The sequence below is a fragment of the Oncorhynchus masou genome, chromosome 18 (assembly GCF_036934945.1).
Source record: "Oncorhynchus masou masou isolate Uvic2021 chromosome 18, UVic_Omas_1.1, whole genome shotgun sequence".
Lineage (NCBI taxonomy): Eukaryota > Metazoa > Chordata > Actinopteri > Salmoniformes > Salmonidae > Oncorhynchus > Oncorhynchus masou.
The window spans coordinates 47,560,028-47,575,334 of record NC_088229.1 but is presented as its reverse complement, the minus strand read 5'-3'; the positions used below and the strand labels follow the sequence as shown (position 1 = coordinate 47,575,334).

Genomic DNA, 15,307 nt, shown 5'->3' with positions numbered 1-15,307 from the left:
CAACAGGTGCAGACTAACAGTGACATGCTTACTTCATCACCAATTATCCTACTGCCTGCACCTCTCCCCTGTTCCCCCCTGCAGGTGTAGTTCGTGTGCGACAGAAGGCTCTGTTGGACCGCGAGGCATTTGTGGAGCCGCGCGTGGAGCTGCTCCTGGTGGGGGAGGATGTGGGAGGACTCAACAGCAGCGTGCCCCTCACTGTGACAATCATGGACCAGAACGACAACCCTCCTGTCTTTAACCCCCCCAGCCTCACTGTGCACCTCCCTGAGAACAGCCCCACTGGTGAGTGTGTTGATGGGTGGGTGGATGGATGGTGGTGTGTGTGGGTTGGTTCTTCAATCCTTATGGGGACCTAAAGTCCTCCAAAGTCCCAACAAAGATAGTAAAAGAAGAAAATGTCACTCTCATGGGGACATTTCCTGCTTCCCCTTGAGGACAAAGGCTATTTTAAATTTAGGGGTTAGGATTATGGGTTTTGGTTACAGGTTAAGGTTAGGGTTATGTTGTCGTTCTGGGTTAGGTTCAGAGTTTGGGGTTAGGGAAAATATGATTTTGAACGGCAATACATTTTAGGTCCCCACAAGGATAGAAGAACACAACATGTGTATGTGTGTATGTGTGTCTGTGTGACTATGCATGCATTCATGCATGTGTATGTACGTGCATGCATGCATGTAAATAAACTCAGCAAAAAAACTGTCAACTGCGTTTTTTCCTCCAGCAAACTTAACATGTGTAAATATTTGTATGAACATAACACGTTTCAACAACTGAAACATAAACTGAACAAGTTCACAGATATCTGACTAACAGAAATTGAATAATGTGTCCCAGAACAAAGGGGGGGGTCAAAATCAAAAGTAACAGTCAGTATCTGGTGTGGGCACCAGCTGCATTAAGTACTGCAGTGCATTACCTCCTCATGGACTGCACCAGATTTGCCAGTTCTTGCTGTGGGATGTTACCCAACTCTTCCACCAAGACACCTGCAAGGTCCCAGGCATTTCTGGGGGGAATGGCCCTAGCTCTCACCCTCCAATCCAACAGGTCCCAGACGTGCTTAACTTCTTGAAACTCCCCATCCCGGATCCGGGTTTGTGACTAAAGCCTCAGGCTCATTAGCATAACGCAACGTTAACGATTTCTGAAAATCGCAAATAAAATTAAAATAATGTGTCTGCTCTCAAGCTTAGCCTTTTCTTAACAACACTGTCATCTCAGATTTTCAAAATATGCTTTTGAACCATAGAAATTGACTAATTTGTGTAAGAGTATGCAAAGCTAGCATAGCATTTTGAGTAGCATTTAGCACGCAACATTTTCACAAAAACCAGATAACCAAATAAATAAAATCATTTACCTTTGAAGAGCTTCTGATGTTTTCAATGAGGAGACTCTCAGTTACATACCAAATGCGCAGTTTTTCCTGAAAGCGTCTGTGTGTAGGAGAAATTGTTCCGTTTTCTACATTGCGTCTGGCTACCGAAACGAACCGAAAATTCAGTCACCTACAACGTAAAACTTTTTCCGGATTAACTACATAATATCGACCGAAACATGGCAAACGTTGTTTGGAATCAATCCTCAAGGTGTTTTTTCACATATCTCTTCATTGATATGCAGTTCGTGGAAGCTTGCTTTCCTCTCTGTATCGCATGGAAAAATACTGGCAGGTGACTTTTGCGCACCAATTTCGGCGCAGGACACCGGGCGGACACCTGGTAAATGTGGTCTCTTATGGTCAATCTTCCAATGATCTGCCTACAAATACGTCACAATGCTGCAGACACCTTGGGGAAACGACAGAAAGGGCAGGCTCATTCCTCTCGCATTCACAGCCATATAAGGAGACAATGGAAAACAGAGCCTCAAAAATCCTTGTCATTTCCTGGATGCCAGCTCATCTTGGTTTTGCCTGAAGCTCACGTTCTAGGGCACGCACAGAGAATATCTTGGTATTTCTGGACACGCCAGAGTGTTTTCTTTCGAATGCTATCAATTATATGCATAGTCGAGCATCTTTTTGTGACAAAATATCTTGTTTAAAACGGGAACGTTTTTCATCCAAAAATGAAATAGCGCCCCCATAGATGTAAGAGGTTAATGAGATTGAGATCGTGCTCTTCGCTGGCCATTGCAGAACACTGACATTCCTGTCTTGCAGGGAATCACACACAGAACAAGCAGTATGGCTAGTGGCATTGTCATGCTGAGGATCATGTCAGGATGAGCCTGCAGGAAGGGTACCACATGAGGGAGGAGGATGTCTTCCCTGTAACGCACAGCGTTGAGATTGCCTGCAATGACAACAAGCTCAGTCCGATGATGTTGTGACACACCGTCCCAGACCATGACGGATCAACCACCTCCAAATCGATCCCGCTCTAGAATACAGGCCTCGGTGTAACACTCATTCCTTCGACAACAAACGTGAATCCGACTATCACCCCTGGTGAGACAAAACAATGACTCGTCAGTGAAGAGCTCTTTTTGCCAATCCTGTTTGGTCCAGTGACGGTGGGTTTTTACCCATAGGCGACGTTGTTGCCGGTGATGTATGGTGAGGACCTGCCTTACAACAGGCCTACAAGCCCTCAGTCCAGCCTCTCTCAGCCTATTGAGGACAGTCTGAGCACTGATGGAGGGATTGTGCGTTGCTGGTGTAACTCGGAAAGTTGTTGTTGCCATCCTGTACCTGTCGCACAGGTGTGATGTTCGGATGTACTGATCCTGTACAGGTGTTGTTACACATGGTCTGCCACTGCGAGGAAGATCGTCTGTCCGTCCTGTCTCCCTGTAGCACTGTCTTAGGAATCTCACTGTACGGACATTGCAATTTATTGCCCTGGCCACATCTGCAGTCCTCATGCTTCCTTGCAGCATGCTCACACAAATGAGCAGGGACCCTGGGAATCTTTATTTTGGTGTTTTTCAGAGTCAGTAGAAAGGCCTCTCTAGTGTCCTAAGTTTTCATAACTGTGACTTTAATTGCCTACCGTCTGTAAGCTGTTTATGTCTTAAATACCATTCCACAGGTGCATGTACATGAATTGTTTATGGTTCATTGAAAAAACATGGGAAACAGTGTTTAAATGAATTATCTTTGAAAGACAGGGTCCTGAAAAATGGCTGTTTTTTTGTTGCTGAGTTTAAAAATTACACTAATCATCCCAAGTCACAGATACATAGAGCCACCAGGGATTTTCCATGCACCGGTAGAACAGAGACGCTACCTTGGGTAAGATGAGGGTTGGTGGTGTGTTTTTTCTTTTTGTCAATAACAGCTGGTGTACGATGTCTAATATTAAAGAAGTCTCGAGGTATTGCTCACCTGAGGTAGAGTACCTTATGATAAGCTGTAGACCACACTATCTACCAAGACAGTTCTCATCTGTATTATTAGTATCCTTCTATTTACCACCACAAAACGAAGCTGGCACTAAGACCACTCTCAACCAATTCTATAAGGCCATAAGCAAACAAGAAAATGCTCACCCAGAAGTGGCGCTCCTAGGGGCCGGGGATTTTAATGCAGGCAAACTTACATCAGTCCAGCATGTCACATATGCAACCAGGGAAAAAAATCCTAGACCACCTTTACTCCACACACAGAGATGCATACAAAGCTCTCCTTCGCCCTCCATATGGCAAATCTGACCAAAATTCTATCCTCCTGATTCCTGCTTACAAGCAAAAACTGAAGCAGGAAGTAGCAGTGACTCTCTCAATACGGAAGTGGTCAGATGAAGCGGATGCTACACTACAGGACAGTTTTGCTAGCACAGACTGGAATACAGTTGGAAGTCAGAAGTTTACATACATTTAAACCCAGTTTTTCACAATTCCTGACATTTAATTTGAGTAGAAATTCCCTGATTTAGGTCAGTTAGAATCAACACTTTATTTGAAGAATGTGAAATGTCAGAATAATAACTTCTGACTCACTTTCCCAGTGAGTCAGAAGTTTACATATGACACAGTTACAGATGACACAATCTCAATCGCACTCCACACTGCCCTTTCTGCCCTTTCTCACCTGGACAAAATGAACATTTCCATGTTGGCTGTAGCTGTCTGTATGCTGTCTTGCTTGTCCTATGTTGCTCTGCGTGTGTTCACTGCTCAATGATTGTCTATATTGTAATTGTTTTTAATGACCTGCCCAGGGAATGCAGTTGAAAATTAACCGGCACTTTTACTGAAACGTTGATTAATGTGCACTGTCCCTGTAAAAATGAAAAACTCAAACTCAAACACCTATGTGAGAATGCTGTTCATTGACTACAGCTCAGCGTTCAACACCATAGTGTCCACGAAGCTCATCACTAAGCTAAGGACTCTTGGACTAAACACCTCCCTCTGCAACTGGATCCTGGACTTTCTGACGGGCCACCCCCAGGTGGTAAGAGTAGGCAACAACACATCTGCCACGCTGATTCTCAGTCCCCTCCTGTATTTCCTGTTCACTCACGACTGTGTGGCCAAACACGACGCCAACACCATCATTTAGTTTGCTGTTGACACAACAGTGGTAGGCCTGATCACCGACAATGATGAGATGTCCTATAGAGAGGAGGTCAGAGAACTGGCAGTGTGGTGCCAGGACAACAACCTCTTCTTCAATGTGATCAAGACAAAGGCGCTGATCGTGGACTACATGAAATGGCAGGCCGAACAGGCCCCCATTAACTTCGACGGGGCTGTAGTGGAGCGGGTCGAGAGTTTCAAGTTCCTTGGTGTCCACATCACCAACAAACTCTCATGGTCCAAACATACCAAGACAGTCGTGAAGAGGGCACGACAAAACCTTTTCCCCCTCAGGAGCCTGAAAAGATTTGGCATGATGGGTCTTCAGATCCTCAAAAGGTTCTACACCTGCACCATCAAGAGCATCGTGACCGTTTGCATCACCGCTTGGTATGGCAAATGCTCGGCATCTGATCGTAAGGTGCTACAGAGGGTAATGCGAATGGCCCAGTACATTCCTGGGGCCAAGCGTCCTATATAGTAGGCTGTGTCAGAGGAAAGCCCATAAAATTGTCATAGACTCCAGTCAACCAAATTATAGACTGTTTTCTCTGCTACCGCACGGCAAGCGGTACCGGAGCACCAAGTCTCGGACCAAAAGGCTCCTCAACAGCTTCTACCCTCAAGTCATAAGACTGCTGAACAATTCATAAAATCGCCACCGGTTAATTTACATTGACCCCCTCCCTTTTGTACACTGCTGCTACTCGCTGTTTGTTTGTTACCTATGCATAGTCACTTCACCCCCACCTACATGTACAGATTACCTCAACTAGCCTGTATCCCCGTACACTGACTCTGTACCGGTGCCCCATGTAATAGCCTTGTTATGTTATTCTTATTATGTTACTTTTTATTATTACTTTTTATTTTTGTCTGCTTGGTAAATATTTTCTTCTCCTTGAACTGCACTGTTGGTTAAGAGCTTGTAAGTAAGCATTTCACGGTAAAGTCTACATTTGTTCTATTCGGCGCATGTGACAAATAAAGTTTGATTTGATACATCCACAAATACATTCATTGCTACATAGATTTTTTGACTTTTTAATGAATGATATATACCCATTGATTCTTGAGAATATAACTTAGAAATGCCTCAGGCTTAGTTCAACTGTCGTACTCCATCAGAACGCAAAATATAAGCTTGTTTTACTCCATTTTTTGTAAACAATATAATTAAATAAATACTGTATAGCCTCAAACTATACTTTCTATATCATGGATGGTAAACCCTTGCATCCATAGCTCTGTCTATTTGAGAGTGGTTACATTTCTCCAGTCCCAACTGTGTATTGAAACAGTGGCGGGGTGCCGCTTTGTTATTTTTTGAGCTGCAGATTTCCCTTTTAAGCCTATTACTACACAAAAAAATGTTTAAATTATTTAAATGGAGATTCTCCACTGAACATTATTTTTAGTTCAGGACTAGGCTTAATCTATGTCTGGGAAACATGCCCCTTGTGTTCAATCCTAACCTCTGTGTCCTCTATTCTTTCCTTTCTCTCTGTTCTAGGTGTGGTGGTGACCCAGCTGTCTGCCAGTGACGCTGATTCAGGCTCTAATGCCTGGCTGCTTTACCGGCTGGAGAGTGGTGCCCAGGACCGCTTCGTAGTTGACTCCCTCTCTGGTGCCGTCCTGGTGGGAAACTCCACCCTTGACCGCGAGGAGCGTGGCTCCTACCGCCTGGTTGTCGTGGCTACTGACCGTGGCACACCCTCATTGTCGGGCACGGCGACCCTGTCGGTCATCCTGGATGATGTCAACGACTCACGACCACGTTTCCTGGAACCCGTGACAACTATTAACATAAACGAGTCTACACCACCGGGCGTGGTGGTGGCAACGCTCGCCGCGAAGGACCCTGACCTACAACCCCGGCTGGAATATTACATCATCTCTGTGGAGGCGAAGGATGATGGAAATAACCCTGTTGTTGGGCTGCAAGAGTCATTCGGCATCGATTTCCACACGGGTTAGTAGTCAACAGACACAGTCGATCATGTTTAGTATTGTATCTTTACTGAGTTGCCTGTCAGATTGTGTGGATGTTTTTCTAAATATGTGTATATGTGGCGCCTGAACAATGTCGCAAATGGAGCAGCTGCACATTCGAAACAGTATGTGGGTAATTTGTCATTTTCAATGTTTTGAGCAAGTCTGTATTGAAATAGATCATTCAATTTTATATAATTTTATATAATTAACAGATTGTAGTTGAGCTTACACACAAAAAACAAACTAATTGGAATTCGTGGCAAAGAGGTCTAAGGCACTGTATCTGAGTGCTAGTGGTGTCACTACAGACCCTGATTCGATTGCAGGCTGTATCACAACCAGCCGTGATTGGGAGTCCCATAGGGCGGCGCACAATTGGCCCAGTGTCATCTGGGTAGGCCGTAATTGTAAATAAGAATTTGTTGTTAACTGACATGTCCTGCGCGCACAAGCTCCCGTTTGGCCTACAGAAATACATCTAACGGATGGGATAAAAAGTTATGTTCGTTGCCAATTGATGACAGTTTCATCACAAATTCAAAATGGCTAGTTGATTGAAGTAGGGAATTATGTGTTCCAGCAATGAGCTGCAGTTTTGGAATAATTGCATCTGGTCGATTTTCTTGCGAACACCTAGTGCCATTTAGAATTGGTTAGCCTAGTGCTATGCTATAACCCCCCTAAACATAGATAGGTTCCACATTAAGCATATGCAAAAACATTTGTTTGATAAAGACAAAGAGCATATTTTCAACAGAATCATTAAGCCTCCTCACCAAACAGATGTTGTGGCCGTAATTCATCACCATACGGTGTTCAATATGGAATTGTCCATTTAGAACATTCCAAAGAACAGGCAGAAAAACTAAATCGAATGACTGTGTACCGAAAAGAAGACAGATATTAGTTTGTAACCCTGAAATATTTTCTTTAAGCTCACAAAATTTAGCCGCGTTTCAAATGATCAGTCTTTGAGAATTACTGTTCCAGACGCGAGACGCACTGCGAACTTTTTTCATTTGGAAAAATATTCTGTTCTATTTTATTATGTTTTATACTATAAAATAGGTGTGTCTTGACTGTGATAAGGGTTTGGGCAATAAGAGCCATTGTACAGCCATAGGCTTCCACAAGCAAGCAACACTGCTAAGGTTACTGACTTTTTGAAGATTGTAATTCCAGCAATTCATGCTGAAGTGAGATTTTCCCGGTCAATGAAATTTGGCACACCGGTTGAGAACCACACTGCCTTAGCAGTAATGCAACCAGTCAGCTGTAGAACCTTTTGAGGATCCCATGTCAAATCTTTTCTCCTCTTGAGGGGGAATAGGTTTTGTTGTGCCCTCTTCACGACAGAAGAGATTATATGGGATTGATTATAATTTGTTTGTAAACTATTAGAAATGTAGCTTAAAACCTCTTTGGGATAGGGGGCAGCATTTTCACTTTTGGATAAATAGCGTGCCCAATTTCAACTTCCTGCTACTCATGCCAAGAATATAAGATATGCATATTATTAGTAGATTTGGATGTAAAACACGCTGAAGCTTCTAAAACGGTTTCAATCATGTCTGTGATTATAACAGAACTTATGTAGCAGGCAAAACCCTGAGGACTAAACATTCAGAATTATTTATTTTTCAGGTCACGGTCTGTAAAATGAGTTCTCATGGGGAAACGATATTTCTTAGGCACTTGTTTGCAGTTTCTACCGCTTCCACTGGATGTCACCAGTCTTTGGAATTTGGTTGAGGTTATTCCTTTGTGCAATGAAGAAGTACGGCCATCTTGGAAAAGGGTAACGCGGTTGAGAGTTGGGCAAGACTTGAAAAGTAGCGTTAGTTTCCTCTCGTCCTCTATTGAAAACAGATAGACCCGTCTTCAATTTGATTGATTATTAATGTTTAAAAATACCTAAAGTTGTATTTCAAAAGTATTTTGAAATGTTTTGGCAAAGTTTACAGGTAACTTTTGAGATATTTTGTAGTGACTTTGTGCAAATCGCAAGCTGTTTTTTTCTGGATCAAACGCGCCAAATAAATGGACATTTTGGATATATATGGATGGAATTAATCGAAAAAAAGGACCATTTATGATGTTTATGGGACATTTTGGAGTGCCAACAAAAGAAGCTCATCAAAGGTAAGGCATGATTTATATTTTATTTCTGCGTTTTGTGTAGCACCTGCAGGGTTGAAATATGCTACTCTCTTTGTTTACTGTTGTGCTATCATCAGGTAGTAGCATCTTATGCTTTTGCCGAAAAGCCTTTTATATTTATTTGAATTTTCCGCTCTGCATTTTCCCTGGCTTGTGGCCAAGTGAGACGCGACTGTCCCCCTATCCTAGAAAGGTTAATTAAATTGATTAATATTATTGTGTTTCTCTTCCAAGAAAAACTAAAATGCATTTTACAGTAGCCTATGTAGGCCTCAGGGTTTCCATTCGGAAAATATGGCATTGTATAATGTGACCGGTCTGGATTAGGCCTAGACTACTAAGCGACTGTGAGTGAAGAGCAAACTAATCCTGACATTTCCACACCGTAATTGTAGGCTAACCAATACCCAAACGGAGATTCAGCGAAAATAAAATGTGATTGATTATTAATCAAGACCTGTCCCCATGATTGTCTAAAGCAGCACGAAATGGTCCTTAATAGTTGACCAAATGCAGGTAGACTATTGCTTCAAATCCTATTATAACAATTGGATGACTTTGGGTGTTTCAGTAAGCAAGAATTTGTTGCATTCAATTGCATTAGCCTACTTTATTTCAATATTTCTGTCATTCAATTATATTTATTCCCATAGTAATTTGTTATGGATCCATCACGATGTGGTTAGAAAACAGTGCATTTGGTGGGCTATGCAAAAGAGATGGGAGAAGTGACATGCCTCACAAACAAACAACCATTAATCGTACCCATACCGGATCCGGTATTGTGAATACAGCCTCAGGCTCATTGCCATAACGCAATGTTAACAATTTATGAAAATCGCAAATTAAATGAAATAAATGTGCTTGCTCTCAAGCTTAGCCTTTTCTTAACAACACTGTCATCTCAGATTTTCAAAATATGCTTTTGAACCATAGCAAAACAAGCATTTGTGTAAGAGTATTGATAGCTAGCGTAGCATTTAGCGTAGCATTTAGCATAGCATTTAGCGTAGCATTTAGCGGGCAACATTTTCACAAAAACCAGAAAAGCATTCAAATAAAATCATTTACCTTTGAAGAACTTCGGATGTTTTCAATGAGGAGACTCTCAGTTACATAGCAAATGTTCAGTTTTTCCTGAAAGATTCTTTGTGTAGGAGAAATCGCTCCGTTTTGTACATCACGTTTGGGTACCAAAAAAAAACGAAAATTCAGTCATCAAAACGGCGAACTTTTTTCCAAATTAACTCCATAATATTGACTGAAACACGGCAAACGCTGTTTAGAATCAATCCTCAAGGTGTTTTTCACATATCTCTTCATTGATATATCGTTCGTGGAAGTCTACTTTCTCCTCTGAATCCCATGGAAAAATACTTGCAGCTGAAGATGACGCAATAATTTTGACGGAGGACACCGGGCGGACACCTGGCAAATGTAGTCTCTTATGGTCAATCGTTCATGGCGCATTCACAGCCATATAAGGAGACATTGGAAAACAGCGCTTCAAAAATGTTGCTCATTTCCTGTTTGAAGTTGCATCTTGGTTTCGCCTGTAGCATTAGTTCTGGGGCACTCACAGACACTATCTTTGCAGTTTTGGAAACGTCAGAGTGTTTTCTTTCCTAAGCTGTCAATTATATGCATAGTCGAGCATCTTTTTGTGACAAAATATTGCGCTTAAAACGGGCACTTTTCTTTTTATCCAATAATGAAATAGCGCCCCCACAGATTCAAGAGGTTAATACATTTCAAGTCCTTAAACTCAGCAAGAGTCTATTGTCCTGCTGATAGCCCATCAAGGGTGGATGGCTACTTTTGTTTTCCAATTTATTGGAAAGGCTGCTAAACCATTAACACTTGGCCCACAAAATTGTTGCATACTTACAGTACAGTGCCCTTTCACTCCATTCTCTGCCCGACTCTCTACCAATGCCACCAGATTGTTCTGTAAAAGGGGGCCTGTGATCTGTGGTCTGTGATATTGAGTTAGAAATGTACATCTTTAGAATACATTGAAAGTTTGCTCTTTTTTGGCTATTAGGCTACACTTTACAATAGAGCTCAACACAGACTGGCCGCAGCATCTATCAGCAGTCTAAACTGTGGCAGAAATTGTTGGAGTTTTCAGACCAAGCCGAGCTATTAGACTAACCTTTTGTAAATTAATGGAGGTGTGAATGCTTCAGTAAGTATCTCTCCTATTGCGCTTGAGTCCTGCATCAGGCAAAAAAAAATTCAGCTGGAGGGTGGTCCCGGAGTTGAGTAAATACAATGGCGCAATTATGCTTGACATGTGGACTGACAATTTTGGAAAAATAGGATTCTTGTGCCTGACAGCACATTACCTAATGATGAGTGGCTGTTATCCACCACGGAGTGGGACAGTGCAGCTCGAAACTGCAAATAAAATAAGGCCAGCTATTATGAAAGCATACTTGTGGATTTGTTGATTTCCTCTATCACTTCAAGAGGCCTACTCTCCACCTGGTAATTGTGTGGTTCCAAAGAATAAAGCGTCACCTTCAGATGGATGTGTGGTTTCAGAGAGAAGCCAGCTGCGAGCCTGCGACCAGGCATGGTGGAAGACATCGTTTTCCTGCACAGCAATTTGAAGAAATCCAGTGATGAATGGACTGATTTTGAAGTTATTGTTTTAGTATATTTATTTGTTGTCTAATATTGGAAGGCTACTTAAAACCTCTTAAGGATCCGCCCCTTTAAAAAAATAGATATCTTCCTGAAATGACATACTAAAATCTAACTGCCTGTAGCTCAGGCCCTGAAGCAAGTATATGCAAATTCTTGGTACCATTTGATGAGAAACACTTTGAAGTTTGTGGATATATGAAAAGAATGTAGGAGAATATAACACAAGTAGATCTTGTAAAAGATAACACAAAGAAACAACCAACAGTTCTTTTGTATTCTTATTTGTACCATAATCTTTGAAATGCAAGAGAAAGGCCATAATGTATTATTCCCGCCCCTGGTGCAATACACATTTTGGCCACTAGACGTCAGCAGTGTATGTGCAAAGTTTTAGACTGATCCAAAGAACCATTACATTCTGTTAAAAATGTATCAAGACTGCCCAAATATGTCTAATTTGTTTATTAATAACTCTTTATGTTCAGAATTGTGTGTTCCCCTCAAACAATAGCATGGTATTATTTCACTGTAATAGCTACTGTAAATTGGACCATTCAGTTAGATAAACAAGAATTGAAGCTTTCTGCCAATATCAGATATGTCTATGTCCTGGGAAATTTTCTTGTTACTTACAACCTGGTGCAAAACACATTTTGCCCACTAGACGACAGCAGTGTATGTGCAAAGTTTTAGACTGATCCAAAGAACCATTGCATTCTGTTAAAAATGTATCAAGACTGCCCAAATATGTCTAATTTGTTTATTAATAACTCTTTATGTTCAGAATTGTGCACTCTCCTCAAACAATAGCATGGTATTATTTCGCTGTAATAGCTACTGTAAATTGGACAGTTCAGTTAGATAAACAAGAATTTAAGCTTTCTGCCAATTAGCCTACGTTAGCTCAACCGTCCCATGGAAGGGACACTGATTCCGAATAAGTTTTTAAAGCAATTTGACTTGTCAATGTGCCACATTGCATTGTGAAAACATACAGTGGGGACATACAATGCCGATTTTGCAGGTTTTCCTACTTACAAAGCATGTAGAGGTCTGTAATTTTTATCATGGGTACACTTCATCTGTGAGAGACGGAATCTAAAACAAAATCCAGAAAATCACATTGTATGATTTTTTTGCATTTTATTGCATGACATAAGTATTTGATCACCTACCAACCAGTAAGAATTCCGGCTCTCACAGACCTATTCGTTTTTCTTTAAGAAGCCCTCCTGTTCTCCACTCATTACCTGTATTAACTGCACCTGTTTGAACTCGTAACCTGTATAAAAGACACCTGTACACACACTCAAACAGACTCCAACCTCTCCACAATGGCCAAGACAAGAAAGCTGTGTAAGGACATCAGGGATAAAATTGTAGACCTGCACAAGGCTGGGATGGGCTACAGGACAATAAGGCAAGCAGCTTGGTGAGAAGGCAACAACTGTTGGCGCAATTATTAGAAAATGGAAGAAGTTCAAGATGACGGTCAATCACCCTCGGTCTGGGGCTCCATGCAATATCTCACCTCGTGGGGCATCAATGATCATGAGGAAGGTGAGGGAGCCCAGAACTACACGGCAGGACCTGGTCAATGACCTGAAGAGAGCTCGGACCACGGTCTCAAAGAAAACCATTAGTAACACACTACGCCGTCATGGATTAAAATCCCCCTGCTCAAGCCAGCGCATGTCCAGGCCCGTCTGGAGTTTGCCAATGACCATCTGGATGATCCAGAGGAGGAATGGGAGAAGGTCATGTGGTCTGATGAGTCAAAAATAGAGCTTTTTGGTCTAAACTCCACTCGCCGTGTTTGGAGGAAGAAGAAGGATGAGTACAACCCAAAGAACACCATCCCAACCGTGAAGCATGGACATGGAAACATCATTCTTCGGGGATGCTTTACAAATGGGACAGGACGAATGCACCATATTGAGGGGAGGATGGATGGGGCCATGTATTGCGAGATCTTGGCCAACAACCTCCTTCCCTCAGTAAGAGCATTGAAGATGGGTCATGGCATGAAAACAACCCAAAACACACAGCCAGAGCAACTAAGGAGTGGCTCTGTAAGAAGCATCTCAAGGTCCTGGAGTGGCCTAGCCAGTCTCCAGACCTGAACCCAATAGAAAATCTTTGGAGGGAGCTGAAAGTCCTATTGCACAGCGACAGCCCCGAAAGATGAGGAGGTCTGTATGGAGGAGTGGGCCAAAATCCCTGCTGCATTGTGTGCAAACCTGGTCAAGAACTATAGGAAACATATGATCTCTGTAATTGCAAACAAAGGGTTCTGTACCAAATATTAAGTTCTGCTTTTCTGATGTATCAAATACTTATGTCTCACAATATAATTCAAATGAATTACTTAAAAATCATACAATGTGATTTTCTGGATTTTTGTTTTAGATTCCGTCTCTCACAGTTGAAGTGAACCTATGATAACAATTACAGGCATCTAGATGCTTTGTAAGTAGGAAAAACCTGCAAATCGGCAGTGTATCAAATACTTGTTCTCAGATATATATCTGTTCTTAATTCATGGAATGGTTTATTTTTAGCCAAATGTTGAATAGATATGCAGACTAATAAATACAGGAAACAGGATCTGGGTCTGGGAAGGTGTGATGTCGTTGATGTTTGTATGTGTATGCTTTGTATTGCCTCAAAATATAAAATGACAAGCAACACACATCTGGTTATCATTATGAATAGGATATATTTGATTTATTTTGTTTACATTCTTCATTGTAACCACAATGTCACAAGTAAATGAACACACACAACATGAGCAGATTACATTGGTCAAAACAGTTATATTTTAAAGACTATCATTACATTTACATTACATTTAAGTCATTTAGCAGACGCTCTTATCCAGAGCGACTTACAAGAAAGAATGTTGGTACTTATTTATTTTGACCCAAAGCCACGAATGAGTGAGTCACTTTATGCTGACAAATATAGCTTTATGCTGCGAAATTGCCTACTAAATAGGCCAAGCCTGAACAAATATATTAAATTGCCTAAATAGACTAGTAAAATTCAAATAAATATAGCAGATCAGGTCTTGAAAATATGGGCAACCTTTTTCCCCTCCCTATAATTGCTGGACTCTTTCATTCAGTTTCTTCTTCACATCAACAAATAAGGACTCAATGTTTCAGAAACTCACTTCATATAGAGGAGCTATCACTCTTTCACACTGGTAAATAAAGCAAGTTTGTTATTTAGAATTATTTACTTCTGTTTTTAGAGGGAGAGATCCAAAAGCCTACCGTGCCTAATTGTCAGTATACCTTAGCCCCACCCATCTCTTTAAGGGTCACATGGGAGGCCATGTACTTAACAACCAAAGATTTCAAGAAGAATGTTAGACTCTCTGGTGGAAGACTAGGTTTGATCTGAGCATTCTGACCTAACAACAGCAGTCAAGCACCAAAACTAGCTGGCTAATGTTGACTAACTTGCTTGCTACTGCCAGACACGAAGAAGAAAACAGATCACACTGACCATTTTACTCGTCCTAGCAGAGCTGGTTTGGCTGTGTTGATGTTATCAATTAGCATTGGTGACTGTAACTGTGCTGCTGGCAACAATTTAAATACTCTTTTTTGCCAACTTTTACTGACACCAGTCATATTCAACGGTGTTGAGAATTTGTAAATTCGTCAGTTATTTTGCGCTCTGGCACCCTCAGACATGAGTGCTCTGAAATCGGAGAAAATATCCAGAGCTAATTTACCAGCTATGTCTATCGACCGTTGTCACAGTGACATCATGAACATTCTATTGAAATGGTTAATTGCGTAGTGGAGTTTTTTTGTTTAGACATGTAGCCATGTAAACAATGAGCATAATAACGGCTCTGAGATACGAGTCATTTTACTACAGAGATAATACACATCATGTTAGCTAGCAAGCCAGCCAGCTAACAGTACACTTTAACTTGAAATGAAAATTACTT

General features: G+C 41.5%; 1 protein-coding gene across 2 annotated transcripts in view; it reads left to right on the top strand.

Annotated features, from left to right (window-relative positions):
- Positions 1-15,307, top strand: part of LOC135504722 (cadherin-23-like) — a 611,744-nt gene that overhangs the window by 531,049 nt on the left and 65,388 nt on the right. For both annotated transcript variants that reach the window (XM_064923533.1, XM_064923534.1), the window contains 2 exons: positions 85-288; positions 6,047-6,505. In XM_064923533.1, the coding sequence (XP_064779605.1) occupies positions 85-288; positions 6,047-6,505 (663 nt within the window). The remainder of the gene's footprint in view (positions 1-84; positions 289-6,046; positions 6,506-15,307) is intronic.